The sequence below is a fragment of the Nilaparvata lugens genome, chromosome 3 (genome assembly GCF_014356525.2).
Source record: "Nilaparvata lugens isolate BPH chromosome 3, ASM1435652v1, whole genome shotgun sequence".
Lineage (NCBI taxonomy): Eukaryota > Metazoa > Arthropoda > Insecta > Hemiptera > Delphacidae > Nilaparvata > Nilaparvata lugens.
The window spans coordinates 67,253,510-67,281,297 of record NC_052506.1 but is presented as its reverse complement, the minus strand read 5'-3'; the positions used below and the strand labels follow the sequence as shown (position 1 = coordinate 67,281,297).

Sequence of the window (27,788 nt, the reverse complement as noted above, 5' to 3'; positions counted from 1 at the left end):
CTCGGATAGTTGTAACTGTATTACCAGGCTTCGACTGTGGGACAGGAACTTGGAATTGGAACTGGTTTCTGGTACAGAATCTGTCAAAATTCTTCCCATGGGACGCGGAACTTTTTACCTGGTAAATTGTGAATCGGACAATTTACCACATTGTATGTACCCAGAACGGGCTCATTACTGTTCTTATCTGTACGGCAGACAATTATGGAAGATTTGAATACGCTCACTATAAAAACTATTTTTCATCTAGTACCTACTCTTGTTTTGGTGAATCTACATCAATATATGTAATCTGAAAGTGAGTTACAAAATATTGCCATGTTTCAAATTATGATTTTTCAATTTTGTTCGGTTTCAATCTATCTAGATTTAAAATTTAAAGTTTGTATTTTTGGACTCAAAATTTGACTAATTATTGAAGGGAAGAAACATAAACTACCTTTCGGAACTATTTATATAAACATTTGAGAAAGGGGCGGTTTTGGGCTGAGCCTGTTGCCTCTTACCCATTCACTAATTTGATTTGTATATATTTTCAATGTAAAATAAATGAATAGCTGTCCGTTGAGTAAAATGTTTATGTTTGCTTGAAGGCGACAAATGAGTTTTTGCTGGAACAGAACGCGCAACTGCGAATCAGCGACAAAACGAGCACTGCCGGTCTGACTACGGTCACTGTTCCTGCAGTTACCATCACCAACACTGTTCCCGGAGCCGGTCAAATGCAGCAGGTGTGCTCATTAATGCTTTAATCTTCAAATATTATCAATAATGCAATAAATTAGGCGCTAGCCACTAACAAGCATGATAAACATAATGGGCCATATGAATAAAGTTGAGCATTTGCTAATACTTCTAAAATATGGAGCATTTGCTTCATTTTCTATGAATAAACGTGAGCAAAACCTTTTGCTCATGCTCATCAAAAAATTAGTTTGAGCATTTGCTCAAGAGTAAAAGCTTATACTCAAAACTGTATGAATAAACTAGAGCATTTGCTCAACTTTTGAAGTAGATGCTTCAAAAAAAGATGAGTCTAGTCTAGAGCAGCTTATCACCTTTTGCTCATAGTAAAATGGCTCAACTAATTCGTATGAGGAAGAGGAAACTATACCAGATACGATCACAACCAATAGTTGAGAACTATAAAACTATTTCTAGATTCACCATTATCCCTACAAAAGAATAAATACAAAAGATAGCTACCTGATATCAAGATAGCCATCACAAAATGGGAAATAGGCATTTAAGAAGATGAGAGTGTAGACGATTATAAGAAGGCTGGCTATTGATATTATAAGAATATGCTGAAGATTATTATAGAGATGACATTTTTTTCACGCTATTATTTCAAAATTCTAACCTCAACTAACCTGAAACTTTATTCATAAATAGAAAACAGAGCAGACGACGCAAACACAAGCGGTGCCCCCTACTTGCATATTATTTAGCGCTTCCGTGAGCTATAAAAACAAAGAAAGGCTACAAAAGCGAATCAGCTGATGAAAAATCTTTAAAATACGTAAGCATTTGCTCCAGAGTTCAGGAGCATAAGGTAAGAGTATAAGGTAAAGCTTATTCATATAAAAATGAGCAAATGCTTTTGCTTCTACCTTTTGCTCATGAGCAAAAACCTTATGCTCCATGCTCTTGCTCATGAGCATTTGCTCTGGTTTTATTCATATGGGCCAATATGTGTACATGCATACACACATGTTCATCAGCATGTTTTGTCATTAGCGAGAGGTTTTAAGCAAAAAACAGCTGTTTTACTTCAGCTTCTAACATAAAATAAACTACCAATACTATTATATTAAGCGAGCAATTTCTGGTTAATCTGTAAATAATTTGGTTTTTTATTTCAATTTATAATTATTTGGTTATTTTTATTTATTTATGGTTATTTCATGTCCAACGGATCTCGAGAACAGCTCTAACGATTTTCACGAAATTTGGAACATAGCAGGTTTATGATATAAAAATTCGATTGCACTAGGTCTCATCCTTGGGAAAACTCGCTGAAGGACATGAAAAGGATAATAATTATTCATCCTTGGAAAAACAGATGATAATTTTGTTGTCTGTCGATAACAGAAGATGCGTGTGCTTGTGTGGGAGATCAGCTGTGTAATCAGCTTACCGTAGCTGGCGAGAAATCTAGAAATTTTAATAGACTCGATCAAAATAATCTGATTTGTTGACATGTCATGGTATATCATAATATTCAAAGTTAATCATTATTCTACAGTTTTGTGTGATTAGTGAGTGTCATTTTGTTATTCAATTTGGTTTGTAAACAATCTTAATTAGAACTTTTCTGTTTTCAAATATTTGGACTGAAATGTGGACCTGAATTCAAGTGTATGGAACATAACCTACTTTTTGGACCATTTATAGTGTATAAATTAAAATTCGGGGAAGAAACAGCTTTGGACTGTGCCTGTTAGTCCTTCCCCAATCATTTTGAAGAATTGTGCTCTGTCTATCAATAAATAAAATAACGAGCGAAGCTCGGTGTCCCGATATTAAATGATGATAATAATAATTTCTCTGTTCAAGGGTACAACGTGACCAGAGGAGTTTATTCAAGATAAAGACATGTTAATTACATGAAGCATATCAGCTACGATTATTTACAAAGTATTGATACAAATAGATTGATTATTTACTGATTTGAGAAAATGTGGCCACCGCTAAAATATATAAATATGTTTTTAATAAGAATAATAAAAATAAATAAATCACTGCAAAATCACAAATTATAATCATTAAAAATAATTCAACCTTGAATAGTGTAGTGAAGAAAAAATAAACAAGAATAATAAGAAGTTTAATGAGAATAATAACAATAAATAAACCACTGGAAAATCACAAATTTTAATCATAAAAATAATTCAACCTCAACAAATTTTGTTCGAAGCCTTTCGCTGTGGTTACACAACAATATTTACGATGACATAATGCACATGCTTGTTTATCATGCAATGTCCTGTAGTTAGTGACCAGCCTTATATATATTATATTCAATGTAATCGGATGGAACACCACTACTATATGTTATGTTGATATAACACCGTTCAATTAATCATTCTCATAAATATCTCTTGATTTTGATTTTCACAGTATATAATTTATGATTTCGTATGAAAATACCTACTTCTCATTATGTCTAAAGTTATAGAGGCCTGCAGAATAGCTCTGGTCCCAGGGAAGGCAAAGACCAATGACATGCAATGTTTGAGGTGGTGGTTAGGATCTCGGCAAATAGTAAATCTCAATTATTATGAAATTTCAATATCTAATAGTGGAAAAGTAAATTATCTTGACGAATATATTTGATATCATTGAATAATGATAATTATTAACAAAAAACAACAATAAATAATATTAATATATATTCTATAAATAAACAAATTATACCGGGTCCGGCATAAAAACCTGACGATTTTTGAGGAATAATAATCAAAGTACAATTAAAACATGTAATATATCAAATTAAAGATAAAATTTTGCAATTTATAGTTAATTACATAGATCACTCACAAAGTTTTTCTATTCGAAGATTATGTCATCCAAATGTTTTCCGTTACTTTTCACACACTCACTTAAGCTAATTCTAAAATTTGCCATTGCTCACTCAATCATCACTTGTGGAATTACTTCAATTTCTCGTTGATTGACTACCTCTAGCTCTGTGGATTATTGGCTGCTCAATAACGGTAATTTTGTTCATTCACAAATCCCGACAAATGAAGATGTGCCTCGTCACTTGAAAGAGTAATGGCATCCTGGTGGACATTTTCGAGAATGATCTCGTAAGCTTTACGATGTGCCCAATCATTTGCATTGAGTTGTTGCACTAACATTCTCTTATACAGATGGAATTTTAGGTCGGAATGAAGACCTCGTCGTACACTTGGATCAGAAATGGCTAGCGCAACAGCATGTTTCGCTGCTGAGCCTCATGGAGACCGTGTAACAGCTACTCTTACCGTATTAGTGTTTAATGTTTTCAGGCGTTCTCACAGTCCGTTTTCGTCCTGTTGGGTTTGTTAATAAAGCAGACGACGTGTTCCTAAAATTCTTTACCCACAACAAGATCGTATTCCTACTGGGAACAGGCGCGTGTCAATTTAAATTGAAATGTCTGCGAAATAAACGCTGTGTTAAAATGACTGAACTTCTTTTAAAATAAGCTTCAATGGCTACTGAAATGGCATGAATGAACAGACCTGTCGATGTATAACACTCCCGCCTTTCAATGACAGTGGTGTCAACACAACAATGACTACAAAATCGTCAGATTAATATGCCGGTCTCTGAATAATATATACTGTGATAACTTGAATCACAGTTGACGGTAACCACTATAAAAGGCCGTGGAAAAAGAAAATTGGCAACAGTGAAATCCTATCATTTTCTCTGACTATTACGTGAATATCAATTTATAGCTAATCTTATTATAACATTTCTTGGAATTTCATATTTTATAATATTACCATAATCTTCTTACAAGGATTAGACTTTAATATCGGGGCGCCGAGCTTCCCTCGTTATTTTTATTTATTGATAAACAGAACACAATTCTCTAAAATTATCGTGTTTATATTTCACAGCTGGCTATACGTCAGCTTATGAATTTCTGGGATGCGTTAATTGATTTTCCACAGAATCACTCGCTCACTTTTTACTATCCACAGATGACGAAAATCTCAGCTGTTTCAGTTAAGGATAAATTATCCTTTTAATGTGGTTCAGCGAGTTTTCCTAGGATGAGATCTAATGCAATCGAATTTTTATATCATAATCCTACTATGCTCCAAATTTCGTGAACATCGTTAAAGCCGTTTTTGAGATCCGTTGAACATAAATAACCAGATATAAATATAAATAACCAGATAAAAATACAGAAATTTCTCGCTTAATATAATAGGATTGGCCTGCATCCATATCCATATTTTATATTGATGAAAATAATACATTTAATTCCTTAAAACCAATACAATAATATAAATTTACTATGGTAAATAGCCTATACATAAATATTTGAATGACAGTAGATTTAAGGTAAAAAATGTAAATAATTCATGTTGTGGAATTGATCGTTATTCTTATTAAAACTTATTAAGATAATTTTATCTTGAATATATTCAATTTTTCAAGAAAATTTACTTTTTCATAATAAATATTTAATATTCTGGAAGTTTATTAACTTCTTTATAGCCTAAAAGCGATTTGGCAACGGTGCTGAGTTGGAAAAGAATAGCTATCTGCTTTCACAGACAAAGATAGCAAACCAATGTTGAGCAGATGCTGACTTTCTAACAATAATTCCACTATAGGAAAGTAGTAATTTGAAAGATAGTAATTAAGTATAGTAATTTTAAAGATAAATAATTTGAAGGATAAAATAAACATTTCAACTTTTGTTATTTTTCTATATATTCTTTTGATCAATATATTTTGATATAGTTGTTATTTTCTTTGATTGCATTTATTTGATTTGATTTGTAGGCGCCAACTCCGCAGCAGATGGTGAACGCGGCGATCCGCACGGTGACGGCGAGCGTAGCGACGGTGCCAGTGTCAATAGCGACGGTGACGCCGGTGTCAATAGCGGCGGTGTCAATGGCGCCGGTGCAGCCAACAATGGCGCCCATTGTGACAATGGCATCAGCTGCCCCCGTCGACGTGTCGCATCAGGCGTCGGTGGCAGTCGGCGTTGGCGAGCCCATCAGTCTGCAGCTGCCCATCAGTACCGCCCCACCGCCCACCTACCCCATCTTGTCGCGGCCGCCCCAACTCTTGCAGCCCACTGATCTCAGGCATTGAACACGTGAGTCTATCAATACTCATCCAATCCATCGTAATACTTGTCAATAATGACATCTCTTAGGGCCCCATTTCACAGTCATTTGTGGTATCTTAACTATGAGCTATGCGCATCTAGGTGGAGGGGATATTAAAAGCGCCTGTGGCGGAATTTATTATAATTTAATTTGTCAATTGGCCAAAATTAAACTCGGGGAAGATAGAGATGTTGCATTTACAACACGAAATAGTTGTTATTGTTTCTAATTATTGTGAAAATAACATTAATATTAGTAAGGCCTCTCCTCTATCAATTCTTTATTGAGATTAATAAATTATCTCTATTTATTAAGATTCTTCGAATCTTATAACTTCGGCTACTATCTTGATCTTCAAAATTATCAAATATAAAATTAAAATCTCAAGCTAGAGTAGTCGACGATTAATTGAAGTGAAGTGGGGGAAAAGTCCTATTAAAGCTTGCAAGCTAGGTATCAATTATTTCTATAGTGAGGTCCACGTTATAATGACAGTATTTGTTCAACTTTGGAATTGCTATCCTTGTCTATCATTCGACAAAGCCGGTGGTACTATCCTTTTCTAGGTCCACAACGATGTCAATTATGTTTTTGACAGTGTAGAAATATAATTAATTAATGCAGAGAATCGGCATCGCTATTCTCCTATCTTTATCCACTGTCATTATAACGTCGACCTCACTATAAGTCATCAGCTGTCATTCACATCATTAATTAATATCCAGTAAAAGTAATTAAGATGAATGTCTTAAAGTTCCATTGCAGCGGAATTCACGAACCCTGAGATAAGAGATTTCTTATTATTGTAATAAAATTAATGATCACATTCATAGGCCAACTTAACATTGACTTGCCTATTCAAATCATTCATAATTGAAATTTCTATTCAAGAATTTTGATATTATATTAAGTGAAGCTCACCTATCATCCAAGTAAATACTGCTATTATATTATATTGGCCAATTTCATCATTTTAAACATTGTAATAAATATTACCATATTTTATAACCTGAAGTGTGTTCTTTCTTGCTATAACCTGTTCATGATACATGACCAACCTCATGCCATCACCCTGTATTTAAGTATTGATCTAAAGGGAGATACCTCCAATAATATCTTTAATTTGAATCAGTAATATATAGTTCTGATTAAATCTACCTTGGAAATAAGAATTTCCAAAAGTCATTTAAGGTATCAGGCATCAGCCATCAACATTATTATTCTGAGGTCACTAGTATTCAGTAAAGCAGCAACCAGCACAAAGGATTATAGAAATTGTAAGGTTTTCCTAACCTATTCTATCTTTGACCCTGTCTGGTATGATTCAGCATCTCTGACCAATTTGTTGAATGGTAGTGGATTGGTTTGAAGGTGAGATTGCTTTGTATTTCACAATACTGGAAACCCTTATATATTTTTATCTTGACAAAGATTGTAGCAGCAACACCAGTGGTAAGAATCTGCAGATACATTCTGTACAGGTTAATATAATATCTCATAGCAGATATTACTTTAAGATATTACTTTAATCATCATCATCAACATAAGCAAAAAACATCGCATAATATGTCACAACCAACGTGTGGCATATATAGGGTGTCACACCAAGGTTGTAACAGCCGTTGACCATAGATTCTACTCGACATTTTTGACAAAAAATGTTCAGTAAAATTTTCTCCTATCGACCTTAGTTTTCGAGATATATAGATTTTTCGATATTTCCAGAATATGCGTACTTCCGGTCATTAAATACTCAATAACTGGAAAACTACTGGTCGAATTTCAATTTCAAGGGTATTGTTGGAAAGAGAAAAAAAATTCAAACAAGAATAATGTAATTTTATCTGTTTTTAGATATTTTGTAGTTTTTCAAACCGATTTTACTCGATTTTTCTCCGGGTAATTATAGTGGTTTCAATATTTCAAAAACTTTTCCATTTCATAAGCTTTCGAATGATTATAAATTCGAAAAGGTAAATTCCATGATAAAGTGTTCAAAACTGCTAATATCGGGAATGAACACCTTCAAAATGAGGAAATTCACAAACAGCATGCATCAAGTGGTGAGATCACCTGATTATTTAATTATTTTCTGTAGCACATAGCCTATATAAAATATTTATCATATTCTTTTACAAGATCCAACATAATTTATTCATAGAATAATAACTCAAAGTAGATGAATGACAGAATTAAAACAACTGATCATCCAGATGGCAATCAAGTTAAATATCATGCTCACTGCTTACAGGAATTCAAAATAGCATCCATTTCTGTTTAATGCAACTTTTGCTGTGTTTCATCAAGCTTCGAGTTGCCCGCTCACTTCGTTGGGTCGTGTCTTCATTACTTTAAACGTCAATCGAATTCTGAGAATCAGTTCCTCCCTGGTCTCTACAGGTTATCTGTAAAATTTACTTTTCACAGCAACGTAGAAGTCTATTGGAGTAAGATCAGGTGAGGTGTGGTGGCCAACTTACGGGTCCACCTCGGCCAATCCACCGCCCAGCATAATTGTTATCAAGCCACACACGGACTTTTCTAGCATGATGAGGGAATGAAGGAGGCAGCCATCGAACTGGAGCCACATATTCCGCCTCAAATTGAGACGCACGTCTTCCATCAAATCGTACGTGAAGCTCATTGACCAGAAAGTCCATATAAACTTCACCATTTATTCTTGCAGGGAAAATGAAAGGTCCATATAAATGTGTGATATGACAATCATATGTCATAAATCAGTTGTTTGAATTATTCTAAATCATCAGAAAGTTTGTTATTTTATCTCAGTTTATTTTAGTCAATAAAATCCATTATTCTATCCCTTCAATGGTCTCTATTTATTACAATTTTATTGACTAAAATAAACTGAGATAAAATAACAAACTTTCTGATGATTTAGAATGATTCAAACAACTGATTTATGACATATGATTATCATATCATTCTTCCCTCCCAGTAGTGGAACCTACCGGGGCCAATCTACGAATGTTGACAGAAACTTCTCTTCCATCAGAAAGTCTTACTTGAGCGACATGAGGGTTCAAATGAATAATTTCTACCTTTTCAACTTCAGGATCATGCTTACTGCGTCTTACAAAGGTCTTCATCTAACTTGTATTGTGGATATTCACAGCACCAGTTCTTTTGAATGTACTTTTATCTGTGATCTGTCAATAAAATGTTAGAAACACAATCTTGTGCTAAGATCCAACGGCAAAACTGCATCCTTAAAACAGTATCAGGTTTATTCAACTCTTGAACTGGGTATCATGAAATAGTCGAAAGTTATTCTTCTTCGATATTCTTTGAACTATTCTTGAAACATCCAACACCCCAGCTGCCACCGGATGCTGGATCGAGGATTCTGCTCGAAATACTTTGAAATAAGATTCTCAAAAGCTTCAAAAATTAAGACGGGCCTCTCGTAACTTGAAACTGATCCTATACCCTTACCATCTTGACATCTGTCAATCTAAAGGTGCGTACAGACTTTCGCTCTGCTCCGCAACCGAACGTCACTCCAGCACAGCGATTGATGATCGACCGGGGAGCAAGAGTGGTTCGACCGGGGAACGCGAGAAGATCTAACATCTTCCGTAACGTTCATGATGGGTGCGACTGCAGAGCGGGGGCGGAGCGACTGCGGTACGATGGAGGAACGAGGGCGGTACGAGGGCGGAGCGTGCTCGGTGCGGGTTGGAAGCGCGTATATGTGTACGCAGCTTTAAAAACGTGTTATGAGATGGGTGTTTTCGGTCAGGAAAACGTCTCCTGTATACTCTCTGCCTCTCTTGAATTGCATCCACACTCTTCACACACCAATAACATGTTCAAGTACTCAATCAAGTTAAATTTCATGATGATGAACGCGAACACTTCTCTACTAGACAAAGTTGATACATATCATGCCAATTAACTGGAAAGCACACTGAAAACTATACTGAAAATAGGCTGAAACATACACTTCTTGTTATTTTATTCAGGATTTATGGTACAGGAAATAATGCAAGTTATTGAGAAAGTCATATCATTGTAGAATGTTGAAATGTTGATTAAAACTTGTGAATATTGTCAGAGATAAATCAGGTGATTTCACCCCTTTAGGATCACCACTTGATGCATGCTGTTTGTGAATTTCCTCATTTTGAAGGTGTTCATTCCAGATATTAGGAGTTTTGAACACTTTATCATGGAATTTACCTTTTCGAATTTATACTCATTCGAAAGCTTATGAAATGGAGAAGTTTTTGAAATATTGAAACCACTATAATTACCCGGAGAAAAATCGAGTAAAATCGGTTTGAAATTTGACTTTGAATTTGAAGAATAGCATTTTTTTTAGTTTAAGCCCTAATAAAAAACTACAAAATATCTAAAAACATATAAAATTACATTATTCTTGTTTGAATTTTTTTCTCTTTCCAACAATACCCTTGAAATTGAAATTCGACCAGTAGTTTTCGAGTTATTGAGTATTTAATGATCGGAAGTAGGCATATTCTGAAAATATCGAAAAATCTATATATCTCGAAAACTAAGGTCGATAGGAAAAAAGTTTACTGAACATTTTTTGTCAGAAATGTTGAGTGGAATCTATGGTCAACGGCTGTTACAACCTTGGTGGGACACTCTGTATTATATGTGCACCAAATTGTAGCATCACAAAGCTGATAAACAATTTTGAAAATTGATGAACTAGAAAGCATTTTGCAAAGCATCGTGGGATCTTCTTATCACAACTTTCATAATATGTAAATAATCTGATTTGGGATCGAAATATTATCGAATTTAACGGTCAAATGGATTGAATAACTTCAATTTAGAGTTATAGAAATGTGCTTATTTTAATTTATAATACTAAAGTTTATAGTTTTGTCTTTCGTCCGGTCTATTATTAATTCATTTTTATTTATAATCAACTGTTGATAAACTCTTATTTGGCAACGTTGTTCTACTCTCATCGGACTATTTTCGTGCAGTCTACTTAGTACGATTCTAAAAATAGGCAAGATCTCAAATCAAAGATGACATACATCTGGCTATATGTATGAGAGAGTAGTGAAGAGTAGGCCTACTGGGATTTGCATGTTCATCTCATTGCCAATACATCTGAAGGCAGGTACTGGTGATGAACGGTTGAATATGTGCTGTAGAGGAGACTTTGGTTGAATACAACTGCGCGAGGTCTACTGTTCACAGAACTAATATTGTCAACCGCACGAAAATAGACCGATCGAAATTGGAATCAGCTGTGGACAACGTTGATCCAATCTTATGTGGACAACGTTGAACTCATCTGTTCCAATTTCCATCGGACTATTTTCGTGCTGTTTACTATAGTAAAATATCAATAGGCTTTTATACTTCGCACTTATAATTCACGTGTTGAATTGTGGCCTAGTTTACTCATTTCTTCCTATGATTATCAGACAGTGTGCAGATCAGTAGATGCTCATAGCCAGTAACGTTTTCAATATATGCAAATTATTTTTATAGATTCACTGGATTATTAGTTTTTTCTTGATTCAACTTTCTTATTTTGTTCCAATGATGCTTTTTCTTAACTGAACTTAACGTTCTAAATAATAGAACGATATTGAACACTTTTTGGTCTTACATCAGAGATGTAGGAATTTTTCATAATGAAATAGAAACACAATATGTTTTCTGTTCTACTGAAAATCGTTTGTAAAAAATCCATGTTCCAATCCTCAAGGCATCAGTTGCGGTAGTTGACCTTCAACTGATGATTTTGTCTTTTTAAAACCTGGGTTTTGTATAAAACTATTCCAATAGAATGGACGACCTTCAATGATATTTACGATTGAATATATTTGACTCAAGTGTTAGCTTTAAAGTTCATTATTATGTGGTACTTGATGAATTTGCATTACTCGAAAATGGTCACTAATATCAGCTTTACGTTTCAGGCAGTCAACATCCGGTGTCTAATCCAGAATTGAATTCCAGTCAATCTGTTATCCAGTACAGCGGAATTTGAGTGAAAAGTTCGAAAAACGTTCAGCTTTTCAAATTAATGAATTTTATGTGATAGACTTGATATTAGTTAGTTTTTCTGTAAACCTTGTTATTTTATTTGTTTTTTAGAATTTAATTTCTTATAATATGTGGATTAGTTGTGTTTTTATTTAGTACACTTGAAAATCATTCTAAAATACAATTTACAGTAATCACGTGCTATGAATAACAAGTTCAATTTTCAACTAGGAGAGTTGAATATAATATGAAGGGCATAATGCGCTTTATAAATTTAGTTGGAGTGATATTCAATATTCATTCAAAATAAGACAGGTCACTCTTAGTGATTCGAACTAAGAAATTCTGGCGGTCAACTACTTGTAATAGTTTTTTTATGAATCAAATTCTGCAAAACATAATTTCATACAAAGCAGTCTTGATAATTATTTCTCAATATTCAGCCTCATTAATAGATTATAATCTCATAAATATCTAAACCAAAAATCACATTTAATGTAAATAATTAACGTTGAGTGTGTTTCTTTTCCCTGACTAGCCCTAGAATTGCATCTTATTCTACTGAACCATTTTATTGTGTAGCTCTGTAGTTGGAATACTTTCATAGTACAAAACTAGCCTAACGTTCAAATTCACTCTGTCCTCAAACGTTCAATGTACAGCATGTCTACAGTTTATATTGAAACTGGTTTTAGTGAATTAAATTCTCATAAGCACTTCTACTTGATTCACAAAACACTCCATAACAGAGCATTAGGGTACATTGATTTTAAATTTTGTGTAATTTCTTAATATCTATTGTACAGATATTTCTATCTTCATGTGTAAATTTAGAAGAAAACTTATTTTTCAATTTAGACTACAGTATAAGTATTTTTGTATATATCAATAGCCAACCAATTATATCAGATACAAAAGATAATATTAAAATTTAGCAGTTTTATTACTGTAAAGTTAAATTGCACCATTAAAATTATGCCAAGTATCAAAAGTAATAATTTACTTTGCACCACCATATAATATCAACTCGTTAAATTTTACTGAATTTAATTGATTCAAAGATATTATTGTAAATATTTGAATGTTTTTATATTGTTTGATTGTTTGAATCAAAACTGTACATTTTTTCACTTTTAACTTTTCAATATTGTGTTATAAATGCAAAATATCGTATCTTAAGTTTATATTTGCCTATTATATTTTCATATAAGCCGTCATTCAGATCTAGATAAAACTTACAATATTTACTGATTAAGAGTTCACTTTTACTGAAAAAGAGTACAATACATTTACTGATATAATTTTCTATTATTTTATATAGAGTGGCCGTAGTCGAGTGGATTAGATGAGGCTTTATGATTCAGAGGCCAAGGTTCAAATCCCGGCCTGGGCAAGATATTTATCTCGTGCCACTCCCGTGTTTCAAATGGACACGTTAACCGTCGGTCCCGGCTGCCTAAAAGTCATTACCTAACGACTGTTAGAGGCTCTGAAATTAATCAGTTGCAAACTGAAACTCTGACACCATACCTGAGCCAGCCAGGTCACTCGATATTTTTATTATATTTTCTATTGGACTGAACATATGCCATTGAATGAATGTAAAATGTTACTATCATTATTACATTTTTCATCGATTAATTTTATTTCAATTGATTTGAAATTAGCATTGATCAGCATTTGTGTTAGTCTGGTAGAAAAATGTACAAATCTGTTTCAATTCTCAATTAATTTGCTGCGGTACCTTTTGTTATCTGAGTGTGATAAAATTCAAGAAATATGTCAAATTTTCTTTACAAATCCATGTAGACTATTCATCTTTCCGTGAAGCGCTGTCGAAAAAGACTGCTTGTTGCTCAAACTATCAAATATGTAATACCTATAAGATTATAATAATAATCATGCGTATGGCATGTCAGCATGAAAATACAAAAAGTTTATAATATACTAGCTTACCCGGCGAACTTCGTACCGCCAAAAAGTCAATGTATCTCATGTCACACTTGACTTTGTTTGGTGAATCATGAAATTTATCTGACAATCAATATTTTCATTTGCATCTCAATACGGACTTCCTATGTGCTTAGTCATGCAGCATTTATTTTTCCGAAAACATATTCTTCTCAATCAATTGGTAGTAATATCTATCAGTAAAGTGTTGAATTAAAAAAAATAGATAGGTTAAATCAGTGTTTCAAAGATGAATTTAATGTTTTCATAGTTGTTGATTGTCAATAGATGGTACAGGAAACATGTAATGTACGATGAATTACACAGAATTCCATATTTTTTCCATCTCCCATTTTAGGATGAATATAAGATAAGCTTAATTAGAAAAAAATTAGTTTAGTCTGTCATTCTTCAGAAATTAATGAATGCAATATGAACAACTCTATTTCTGGTCCAGGCAACGAATGCTCAAATAAAGGTATAGAGGAAAAAGTTTGGAACACAATTTTCAACTCCACAGATCTTTTAAGGATAGTAAGAAGATTGACATATCAAAAGTCCTCACCCCTACCCACTGTGCTAAAGGGGTGGGGTGGTTTGAAAGTACCATTTTTTCATTTTTCGCATATATCTCGAAAACTATGCATCTTATGAACATTTCTATTCTGTGCGAAATTGAAGCTTACAAAATTACCAATAAGTTTTGTCCTTTACATTTTTTCCATGTATCACCATTAGTTCAGTGTTTTACCAGTATACAACCAAGAGGAAGGAAGCTCTTTGGCTACGTCTTTGAGTCTAGCAATACTCCAAGTCTCCGCGTCCAGCAACGTTTCAAGCTGCATCTTCACATCACAAGCAAGGTGTTCTGTATCCTTCTGATGATACGCAGTGCTCCTTCCGATCATTGTGTATTTCTTTCCTCATCCATCGCTTACTGCCAAACAGCAGTGGGCAGTGTTCAGTTCAGCTGTTTGCTGATTCAAAGTGTTCTTAACCTCATACTCAATTCACGTTGTTTCATTGTGACAGAATCCAAAGTCAGGGCAGTGGACTGTGAATGATAGTTGGTATTAATACCTACAAATAAATCTCAGAATTCTGTGCATAAAACACTGATAGCTTGAATTGTGGTGAGTACGCCAAAAAAAGACAAAATGAGTCAAAAGATGAGATTTAATATAATAAAATAATAGGCAGATGGTCACATACAAAAACAAGTGTAAGTAGATTAAATCTAATAAAATCTTTAGATAAATTTTATTACAACATGTAATAAAACCGTTAGAAAATAAGCGATTACAAAATCTAAATGAATTTAGGTCAATGACACTAATGACCATTAAAGACTGACAACAATTGATAAGGTACTGTCAATGATACCTGAATTGAGAAATTTTAATGATACAATAATAAGTTACTGCTGAAAAATTCAATCTTAATGATTTAAAAAGAATAATAACAAATGACAATGAGATTTAGATAATGCTCTATATATTGAAATGGTTAAATGTTTTGATTGACACTAGTACAAATAAGTTCAAGAATGAGAATGTCTTGGCTGACATTACATAAGCAAGTTCCAAAATCAATGTCATACACATTGAAATAGGCGTCAGTGTCCTTAAAATACGCTTGTGAGCTAAGGTAGCTGTCAAATACAATGAATAATTGTTAATATTGAGTACATTAATATAGGTGACATAGGCCTTCAATGAATTGAATGTCAAGTTAACATGTAGAACAATAGAACAACTCAGATATGAGAATACGCTTGCAAGCCAAGGTAGCTATCAATACAATGAAATAATTGTCAATCTTGAATACATTAATACAGGCGACATAGGCCTTCAATGAATTGAATGTCAAGTAAGACATCAATAGAACAACTCAGATATGAGAATACGCTTGCAAACCAAGGGTAGCTATCAAAATTGAATGTAATACATATTAAAATCTTGAAATAACGTAGGACAGTGCTCTCAATGAGACATACACTGTAACATATTGAATTCATGAACATAGGCTTGAATGCCAAATAAGTACAGACAATTAAATGTTTTTATTGCCATAAAAACTGAATGATAGCTACAAAAATCATATGAATGCACATTAAAATGTTTGAATTAGAAATAGAGAACAACATGGTCCAGTATCGACACACTGTTAGTATTTTCATGAACAGTTATGCAATACATGAGTAAATGAAAGTTGAATAGAATGATTTACGTAACCTGAATAAAATTTTGAGGAAGAGATGCAGCCAGGCAAGGAATCCACGGTACCCCAAGGAACAGGACATCAGCAAGCGACAATATGATGGCCACGTGATGACAAGAATGGAAGCGTCCAACACAGTAGGCAATTCCAACAATGGAAATGTGAGCAGGAACATGTAGAATTCCAAACAAATAATCCAAATTTCAAGTTGTGGATTTTTCAGGACGATTTCCAAACGGTAGAGATGATGAAATTGAAAGTTTGAATTTCAAATGTCTAAAACATGTTGATAGAAGAATGGCGATAGATGCTGACAATACTATGGAACTTTGACAAAGTTTATCAATGTAAATACACGAAGAAATTGATGAATAATTGAATCACAATTGATGAATAGATTTAACGAATTAATTTGAAGGAATAATTCACATTTAAAAACGTTCAGTAAACCAGATGAATTTGGATGAAGAGAAAGTACACCAAAGCGGTGTGCACTCACCAATGAGAAATGATAGTAAAACAAGAAGCCAGACCTATGCTCTACTAGCAAAGAAGAAGCCGGAAATGCCAGACACGTAAGCAAACATTCGCAAACTTTTGATTAAAAAGTAGCAATTATCAAGAAAGTAAGATGCCTAAAAGACGAAATAAATTCCAAAAAATTGAATAATACAAATATTAAAATTGAAACGACGAATAATACAATGAATAATATTAGAAAACAAACTTGATTATGACAGTGACGTGGAACCGTGACTGTGACATCACCGGACAGCGCAGACTGACAATATGATGAAATGACGTCTACGTAGTAATGGAACGAAAATCGAAGTGGAACTGTTCCAATAAATGCTTTGTCAGATTTTACAAATAGCCACAGAGAAGAGGAATCCCTTCTCTGTGCCATGTAGATCTTTAGTAGGCACTGACCGAATTTATTTCATGCATCGAAGACAGCTGAAATTGAATGACTATGACAAAAAAGTAGTTTTTTTATTCAAATAGGATCCCTAATCAGACATATTGTCAATTTCTTTCTGAAATGGGCGTCAGAAAATAAAAAATGGCAGTTCTGAGGCACTTTATTTTACAGTAGTCACAGATAATAGAAAAGATTTAAACGTTACCTGTACATGCGCATTTTCGTTTTGTGTTAGATGCAGATGACCTTGCTCTAGGCATGACATAAACATAACCTAAAACTTTGAGTAAAATGATAATATTGAATCTGAATCTTCGTATAGCCTACATTCTACAGTTAAAACTTTTAAGTTTGCTTACATAAAACAGTTAATGTTGAGAAGATTGGATATCTTTACAAACTTAAACAACTATAAATAATTCATCCACTTTAAATCAGTAATTAAAATAAGTGATAACTATTGTTTGTGTTACTTTAGTCTACAGTGTTACTTTGTATTTTTTATCGTATAAATGGCCAATAAAAAATAGAAAATTTTAATTGTGAAGTATCTCTGCTATTATGTTTTGTAGAAGTTTTTTATATCTGGATCGTGCATTAGTAATACTTCAACCCTCAGTGAAATTTTGTTATTCGGTATCAGCAGCTACGAACTTTAAATCGTTTTTATTGTATTCTCCAAATAATTTTAATTGTGAGTGGGTAAGAAAACTTACTAATTGTTCTACTAGTTATCTGGTCAAGCGAAACTATGCCCGAGGAAAAAGTAATGCTGTGTCTATAGACGAAGGAAATTCAAAAGTTGACGACAGTGTTGTGGTTGAAAAGTTACAGAGAATTCTGAGTTGTGGAGTTAAAAAAGCTCAAAAATTTTTTGTTTCAAATGAAAAATTATTTGACAAAAATGTAAATTCAATAGAAGATTTAGTTGAAAAATGTAAGTATTTTGAAAAATTTGGAATTACAAAAAAGTTTATTCACAATAATCCCTGGATTATTCAGCTTTCTAGTGTAGAGATCGAAAGGAAAATTGAATTATTAAAAAAGTGGAAATTCAATAATGTTTCTTCAAACTTGTGTTTGTTGAAACTGCCTACTAGAAAACTATCAGAGCTTACACATAAGACATTGAGTGAATCTAATTTTTATTCTTCTCTCAAAGACTCTAACCGAATAACTTATTTGGCAACAGTTTTAAAAAAAGAGGAGGAAGAAATTAGTGAACTTACTATCAAGTACAGTTACCTTCTGACAATGAGATTCTCCAAACTTGAAAACACACTTGACGTTCTTTTAAAAAGTGGATTAGACCCAAATATATTTGTATGGATATATGGGTAGTGAGATATTCAGTCAATGATATTAAAACGCGTTTAAAATTTTTGGTGTCATTCGAGCCACATGAATTAAGAGCCTGGATGTTTCATTGTGGAAATGAAACTTTTCAAAGGTCAGTAAAATTTTTACATTTACGGGTGATTTTAGAATTTTACGCATTTTAATTGGAATATAAGAATAGGATAGTTTCATTAAATTAATTTTTCAAACTGCAAGATTGAATATGGATTCGCTCGTTAGTGCTTCTAAAAGAACAGCTATAGTGAGGTCCACGTTATAATGACAGTATTTGATCAACTTTGGTTTTGCTATCCTTGTCTATCATTCGACAAAGACGGTGGTACTATCCTTTTCTAGGTCTACAACGATGACAATTATGTTTTTGACAGTGTAGAGGCCAGGTTCAAGATTATTTTACTAGAAGACGTGATGATGTAGACCTGCCAGGTCGCAAAATTGCGATTGGCCAGATCACACACCAGTTTCTCAATTCGCACCCTGAAAATATTCAACAGACTCCCATTTTTTGTCCGTGAATTGGAAGATGAACAATTTAAAAATGTACTTCGAGATAAACTCCTCAAACTTCCACTCTATTCCTTGAGTGAATAGAAGATCACTCGCTTTATTTGTCTCTTTGACATGCCTTCTCGATAGTTGGTGCAAATTTTATGAACGTTTTGTTTTTTCAATTTCTTGACGAAATCTACCCAGTGTAAATACTGGTCATAGATGGAATGAAAATTTAATTGAATACACATTATTCAATTATTCCTTTCATGGTACTTGCCTACCTTAGGATTCGATTGGGAACAGATTGCAGTACCTACGTGAACGGTACCGTAGCTGTTCTTCTTTCTTAAGGCTGTGCAAAAGCTAAAAAACGTTGTACTTGTGTTATTTTTCAAACTTTGACGATTAGTATAATATCAAGCTATCAAAATGGAAAACTTTTCTCAGGAAAACATTTTTCTTCCGTTCATTACTTTTTACTTTCCTTGCCCTATTACCATAGGTAAGGAAAGTATTGCTTTCCAAAAAAAATTAAGGTACACCAATTTCTAAATTTCTATACGTTTCAAGGTCCCCTGAGTCCAAAAAAGTGGTTTTTGGGTATTGGTCTGTATGTGTGTGTGTGTGTATGAGTGTATGTGCGTCTGTGTACACGATATCTCATCTCCCAATTAACGGAATGACTTGAAATTTGGAACTTAAGGTCCTTTCACTATAAGGATCCGACACGAACAATTTCGATAAAATAAAATAGTAATCGATAAGCTCTATCAACTGCCACAAGTCCCATATTTGTAAAAATTCAGGAGCTCCGCCCCATCAATGCAAAGTTTGATTTTAGATTCCCAATTATCAGCCTTCAGATACAATTTAAACAAAAAAAATCAAGTGGAGTAGATTGAGCATGAAAATCTCTACAATTAATGTTCAGTAATATTTTCACCCTAAATTGAAAATAAGCTTTAAATTCGAGAAAATGTGATTATTCAATTGCAAATTATTGTTGATTCTATTGAATCATTCACTATGAAGAGATAGCAGACCTCATGTGTGTCTCCAGCGTTATTGCCCTGTCACCAGCTGGCTCAAATCTTTGAATACTAGACTTGAGATGCGCGGGAACACTAGCGTCAGGTGATCAATTATCATAACGGCAAGGAAAGTTGTGTGAGTGCGCCACACCAGATTTTTGAGATATGAGCGTATAGTTTCAATTTTTGGGACAGATCATTTCAAATTCGGTAAGAGATAAATTCATGAAATTCTAAGGATAAAATCCATGTTATTGTTGATTGAATAAAACAAAAATGACCAAACATAACTTTTGAGCTATTTTTGGTTATTTTTAGTAAATTGGATAACTTTCTCAAAAATTTATTTTTTCTTAAAATTTTCATTTTATCCAATCAACAAAACCATACAATCAATATACAAACAATATACCCTTAGAATTTCATGGATTTATCTCTTATATAATTTGAAATAATCTTTCCCAAAAATTTCAACTTTAGGCGTTCATATCTTGAAAAGTAATGATAGGAAAAAACTATTTTCCTGATAAAACTATTTCATTTTGATAGCTTGATAGTATACAAATCGAATAACTTTGCTAAACCTGTGTACACTTTAGAGTTCACACTTTCATGTTCCTGAAAACCTTGGAAAAACTTTCTCAAACCCCAAAAAATATTCGCCGGTCTATGTGGTCTATAATGAATGGTCTAGTAAAAGTTACGAAAACGCTATAAAAACACCTTTTTTTGCCCGTAGGTTATTTCAAAGCCCAACAACATTTTTCTACCTCAGCTATTATTTTATTATTATTTTTTTTTTTTTTGATCAGTAATTGAAAAAATGAGAAAACACCGATTTTGGGCGTATCTTTGACGAAATATTGAAGTCCACACATAGCAAATTTTTAGACCCTAGCTGAACCACTCTACCAAATTAGAACGTTTTCTGTCATTCTGTTATTGAAAAAGAAAAAAGATACTGGGCGTTAGTTTAGGCGTTATTTCAAAGCCCTTCCAAAAAAAAATTTCAACACCTCAGATGAATTGTTTACCAAATTTGAACATTTTCTGTTGATTAGTTTTGAAAGAGATTATAAAACGCAGAAAAATACTGGAAACCGGTAATTTTGGTCTTATCTTCGGCATAATCAAGAAGCCTTCTAAAGAAAACAATGCCTCCCTAGCTGAACTTCTATACCAAATTTGAATATTTTATCTCAATTAGTTTTTGAAAATTGTGAAAAACGCAAAAAAGCCAGGGATTGCTAGGAAACGCATTAAAACCGCCTATCTTGTGCGTTATTTCAAAACCCTTCCAATACAACACTTTTATACCTCAGCTGAGCCTGTGTACCAAATTTGATCATGATCTGTCGAATAGTTCTTGAGGAGGCCTAGAAAACGCTCAAAAACCGTGGAACTTGAACAAGAACCGTGAAACCGTGGCGTTATTTCAAAACTCTTCCAATATAACATTTCTATATATATATCAGCTGAACCTGTGTACCAAATTTAAACATTGTCTCTCAATTAGTCTTGAAAAATGTGAGAAAACACTAGGAAAACGCATTAATGCCGCCTATCTTTGGCGTTATTTTAAAACCCTTTCAATACAACACTTTTATACCTCAGCTGAGTCTGTGTATCAAATTTGAACATGATTTACTAATTAGTTCTAAAGAAAGCTTAGAAAACGCAGATTTTGGGCGTATCTTGGATTTTTTAAAATCCGTTACAGTATTAGTGCGCCTCTAGAAGGCCTTGTTCAGCTTGTCAAATTTGAACGTAAATATGAAGAAAATAAAAATCTCAGTACCCTTTTTTTAAAATATTTTATCACAACATGTAACCAACATGTACACTAGTATTCCAACAGATGAAACAATTAGTATTCTGAAACAAAATTTGATAGATAATAATATAAATAATGATGAAATAGAAGATCTAATAGCATTGACAACAGTATGTGTAGATCAAAATTATTTCAAATTCAATGAGAAAAATTACAAACAAAAGGAAGGTTTGGCAATGGGATCTCCTTTATCAGGTTATCTGGCTAACATATACATGAACAATTTAGAAAAATCTAAAATAATGAATGATAATAATCCTCTAAAGAAAAATATTATTTATTGGCACAGATATGTTGATGATATAATATGTCTGTATAATAATGAAGATAAAACACATGAAGATTTTGAATTATATTTAAATTCAATATCACCTTCTATAAAATTTACGATGGAAGCTCAAGAACATGAAATAAATTTTCTTGATTTAATGATTACTATGAAAGATAACAAACATGATTTTAGCATTTATAGAAAACCCACACATACAGATTGTATAATTCCTAGAGATTCAAATCATCCTTGGCAACAAAAAATTTTAACATTCAATGCAATGATATACGGTACAGGCTAATAAATATTCCCATGTCAAAAGATAATTACAGAAAAGAGAAGAAAATAATAAAATATATGGCAATAACAAATGGATATAATACCAAAACTATTGATAGAATGATTTACTAACAAAAAGGGAAATTAATACAGAATAGAACTGAAAATAATCAAGGAAATGTAGGAAATAAAGAATATATTTGTGTTCCATATAACACAAAATTTAATAAAGCTATAAGAAAAACCTTTACAAAAAATAAATTCATTCTAGGTTATAGGACAACAAATAATGCATTCGAACTGATAAAAAAGAAATCAAATTTAAATGTACAGCAAGATAAGTTTAAAAAATCTGGAATCTATGAACTTAAATGTAGTGATTGCGACAAATTCTATATCGGACAAACGGGTAGAAATTTCCATATCAGGTTTCGAGAACATATCCAAGCACTAAAATCTAAAAATTATACACAAAAGTCGGCATTTGCTGAACACTTGATAGATTCAGGCCAGAATTTTACAGATATAAATTCCAATATGAAAATACTTAATTATGGTAATAAAAGTCAAAAACTGAATGTCAAAGAAGAATTTCATATTTATAAAGCAGCAAAATTAAACAGAGATAAAATAATAAACTTAATCCAATTAGACACCAATAATCCCATTTTTGATAGAATCATGCGAATTTAAACCCAAAATTTACAGTCCTAGTTCATAAAAACATATGAATACACTAACATATGATCAAAATAAGAATCTTCCAGTAGTATTTATTTATTTAATTGTTATCACTTGAAAATGGCATAAATGACCAAAACATGTTGTGATAAAATATTTTTAAAAAAGGGTACTGAGATTTTTATTTTCTTTATATTTATATTACAAGTAGCCCTATACAGGAAAGAGATAAATTTGAACGTATTTGGTCCAATAGTTTTTTAGTTCTGTTGATTATGAATGAGTCATTTTGTTATTATTACAGATTATTTATATTGCTTATTAAATACTACTTGATTATTTGTAGAACAATCAAGCTGAAGAACGAAAATCGGAATGCACGAGAGCCATTTGCTGACGACGAAGCTTACCTCTGCCACAGACTGAACATCGCGCCGGAAACGGTGGAAGACCTCTACCAACGGCACCCACCTCTGCGCTGCGTGCAGACAACAAAACTCAGGGCCATCCTCGACTACCTCTTTGCAGAAGGCTTCCAGTCCATCGACATATGCCGCTCTCCTCGAATACTCTGCCATAGTCTACTCACCATTAAGGTAATAAATACCATTCATTATAAATTAACGATCAATAAGAAGATATCACATGCCAGGAATAACAATAAGGAGCGCTTGGTTATTTAATCAAGATTCAATATAATAATATATAAAATATAATACAGACTAGCAAATAGCCTAATGGTGGTCAGACAAACTTATGTTCTCCTGACCGAAAACTACACAACATCTCAAAGAATTTGGAAATATGCAGTGTATATGTAGGCATTTGAGACTCATGAGCTTTATATGTGTTGTGTATCTGCCATACGCTTAATAAATAAATAATACTCGTTGAACGTCAATGATGATGAACTATTGTTGTTGTAGTCAACTGCTAAGGTTAAAGCTAATGAGGAGCTTGTATGTAACGGTTATTTTTTGAGAAGACAAGTTTATTTAAATTTAATCGTTTATAATTAGGTATATTATTATTACAAGGGTAATTTCTTTCAACCTCCGATTGGCCATAAATAAATGACAAAATGTTTATAAAGGAATAATGTTTACACTTACACTTTGATTGTTCTTCAATACGATTGAGTTTAAGTGGGCTTTGACGTTGTTTTAGAGCTCCTCAAAGTGGGACATTTCATCTCGAGTTAGTTTGGAATATGATAAAACCACTCAAGACTAGATATTTATTGAATTTTGCAAAAGCATTTCAGTTTATTCCTTATGAACTCTATTAGTAGGTTAATCATAATTTTTTCTTTTCCAACATAAACTATTAGTATGGTTTATGTGTTTATGGAGTCCCATTGTGTTCATTTTTTCAGGAGCGCATAGATCATATGAAGTCACTAGGATATCGGCCACAGAGCTTAGCAGTATGCTGTCAGACAAAGAAGAAGTACAAAGTATTTATAAACAAACTTCAAGTCAAACAGTTTTCAAATTTTCGATAAGAATGAAGGTAAATTAGAACTATCTGTGCTTTCCTTCAAATCAAGAACAACCACTTCTTTCAAATTGAAAATAAAAATGAAAAGATTATTGTTTCGTAGACATGCATTTCCTTATGCTTCTCATGGAATCCAAACCTTTAATCAGAACAAAAATAAATTGAGTCATCAGCTACAAACATAAAAAATGTTCTACCACGTAGAGAAGAATGCATTCAAGCAAACTACAAAGCTGACAATTTTTCATGGAATATTCCATGAATATGAACGGGGAATCCCACTAAACAAAAATCTGCACTAGCACTGAATTCATTAAATCAATATGTGACAATGCTGATCTCAATGAATGGATGGATAGTCAATAGATGGAGTCAACTCTTCCATTGCTGGCATCCAAGATTCATCCATTTCTGGATTATGAAAAACTTGGAGTTATTAGTTAGGCATATCACATTAGTTATTCAAATTGAGTCAATGTTGGGATTGATCCCACCGTCATGCTGGTGGGATTTAAGTCAGTCATTGTGAAGGTATTGATAATCCCAATCATCCAGATCCTCATATATTCTGTGGTACATTGCTAATCAAAAGGTGTAATAATATTGGCTGGATGGAAAGTGCAGTTAATAACCAAGGAACAGTTCAGCGAAAATTCAGGTCAACACTTTATCTTCAAACAAGCCATGACAGGTTAAGCGGCTGAGCTGAACGAGAGCCTCCATCCAATTTATGCAGAATGGTAATCACCCGCCTCTTCACACAAGTAGTTGCTTGTGCTCCTACTGGCTTAAACCATACACAAATCAATTATGATGGAAAAGTAATTGAACATTTTGTTATTCGTGTCCAGGTTATGACTGTTTGAATTTTAATGTCCCAAAGTGAGCTATGCTCTATATTGCATCACTTGTAACTAACCATAATAAAAATCGAAGAAGCTACATAGAAACTTCTACTTTTCATTCTTTGCTACAGAGATAATTGTGATTGATTTTGTTTGTTTGAATATTTCACACAAAAAATTACATGAATGAGAAATATTCTAGAAATGAAGCATTGATAATAGCTTGGGAGACCAAAAGATTTCTAAACAATTATTAAGAAGAAGCAGTACAGAATGAGCAGTGTAGGAACCAAATTATGCACCTTTATTGGCATTCTAGAGCTAGTACTACTCATAAATATCGTGGTTAATATTTTTGGAGAATTACACTTGTAGTACGGTACTGTATCAAAATATAAAAACTACCTACTGTAAGTAGGTAACTGTAACTGTGAAAATTTCAAGAGAATAAACTTAAGCCCAATATAAACCTTAAAGTATTTAGCTCACTTTCAAGAATTACACTCACTATTGGGTGGGTATTATGTCGAGGCAAAATATCCGAAAGGATCTCTCTGCCAATAAAAGCTAAAATAATAATTACTAGCAGGAACCCGTGCTTCGCAAGGATCTATTTTCAAACTTGATAATCTGAAAACTTGACGTAATGAAGTTTTGAAGAATTGAAAATAGGCCTATAACCATCCTTGGTTAATTAAGAATCTAGCCTATGTGCAAAATTTCAAGTTAATTAGTCCAGTAGTTTAGACGTGATGATGCGTCAAAAATAATTTTCCAATCCCGTACGTGTACAAGCCAACTCTTAATTTTATTATAGATATGGTTAACGACTGCAAGAGATAGGAGTGTGGAACAGAATAGTTGTGAAACTATGATAGCGCCAGAAGTGTCTTAAACTCAATAGTAGGTACAACATGAACTTTGTTTTTGAAAGTGTTAAAACAACAGAACTGAAAGTTGTCAACCTTAGAGAGGCTTTCGTTTGAGCCGAATGAAATCTTCTATCTTCTATATATATATATATATATATATATATATTATATATATATATATATATATATATATATATATATATATATATGAAAATGAATGTCTGTTTGTTCCCTATGACTTGAAAAATACTTGACATAACCGCATGAAACTTTATGTTGTGTGAATATTGGGGATGGTTCCTGACCAGAAATTTTGATAGGGTGGCTAAAAATGATTATTTATTGATCCATTTAACAGACCTATGTTTTCGAAATTGTCGGCCTAGCGGCTACCGAAGAACGGAAAGATGATCATGATTCAAGATCATATTGATATAATATGATTTAGCATCTAAAGTTACCAGCTGTAATAAACACGTCACCCTTTGATAAATTGTGTAGGCTACTGGTACTACAACGATTATTTGGAGTTGAAGTGTAGTTGATTAGTACCAGCTGTAGATAATGGTTCCTTAGAAGATCTATACAAATAATTATCACTCCCCTATCATTGAGTAACCGGAAAATGTTGGAAAAAAATTATTCACCTCATGGAAGAGAGTTGTTCATATTGCATTCATTAATGACAGAATAATTTACATTTTTTTAAATTTAGCTTAGCTTATATTCATCCTAAAATGGAAGATGGAAAGAATATGTAATTCCTGGTGATTCATCGTACATCGCATATTTCGTGGACCATCTATTGAGAATCAAGAACTATGAAAACATTGAAATCATCTTTGAAACACTGATTTATCAGTTTCTATTTTTTTTTTTAATTCAACACTTTACTGTTAGATATTACTACCAGTTGATTGAGAAGAAAATGTTTTGGGAATAATGAATGCTGCATGACTAAGCACATAGGAAGTTCGTATTCAGATGTAAATGAAAATATTGATTGTCAGATAAATTTCATGATTCACCAAATAAAGTAAAGTGTGACATGAGATAGATTGACTTTTTGGCGGTACGAAGTTCGCCAGGTAAGCTAGTTGTAAATAAAGATTTATTATTAATAGTCAACGCTGAAAAAAGACAGGCTTAATCACCAGGAATACTATAAATTCTATAAAGGACTAATAAGCCATTAATTTTCAGTAGTTCAATCACTTCCATTATGGACACTGGATACATTATGGACAATAAATACGTATGAAATTTATTAGCTACAAAATAAAAAACTTTGAAGTGACCCCGACTACTACAATATGAATATCCATTTAGATCAAATATAAGAAATTACTCACATCTCTCATCAACTCGTACGTTTTGTTCACAGAATATTAACACAGAAATATAAGTTATATTGAATGAACTCACGGATAGTACTCAAGTTTGTCTTTTTCTGGCCGTGCTACAAATTAATGTAGGTTTATGTTTGACATCTCGTTTTTGTAATCTTGTTGTCTATTAAGAAATTTTCCATGTTATTTTTGTTTACAATAAAATTTGAATTTGAAAAAAGAATTATCAAACTCCTAACCAAAGAAAATCTCTGTGCTCTGTTCGAATCGGAATGTATGAGACTCCATTTACAGCTGATAGAAAGCGCAAACCGAACTGGCCAATAAGCATACA

At 32.9% G+C, this 27,788-nt stretch overlaps 2 protein-coding genes across 3 annotated transcripts; both read left to right on the top strand.

The window, feature by feature from the left end:
* Positions 1 to 593: 593 nt before the first annotated feature.
* On the top strand, positions 594 to 13,193 carry LOC120350545 (zinc finger CCCH domain-containing protein 10-like; the record flags this gene model as incomplete). 2 transcript variants are annotated; one of them, XM_039424376.1, is given in 3 exon segments in its annotated part: positions 594 to 731; positions 5,515 to 5,836; positions 11,787 to 13,193. In XM_039424376.1, coding segments are annotated over 2 exon segments (456 nt in total), but the record flags the coding sequence as incomplete, so codon positions are not given.
* A 3,994-nt stretch (positions 13,194 to 17,187) lies between these two features.
* LOC120350544 (transcription termination factor, mitochondrial-like) lies at positions 17,188 to 24,321 on the top strand (the record flags this gene model as incomplete). The annotated part of the gene is given in 3 exon segments (XM_039424373.1): positions 17,188 to 18,391; positions 23,235 to 23,484; positions 24,264 to 24,321. Coding segments are annotated over 3 exon segments (433 nt in total), but the record flags the coding sequence as incomplete, so codon positions are not given.
* Positions 24,322 to 27,788: the final 3,467 nt, after the last annotated feature.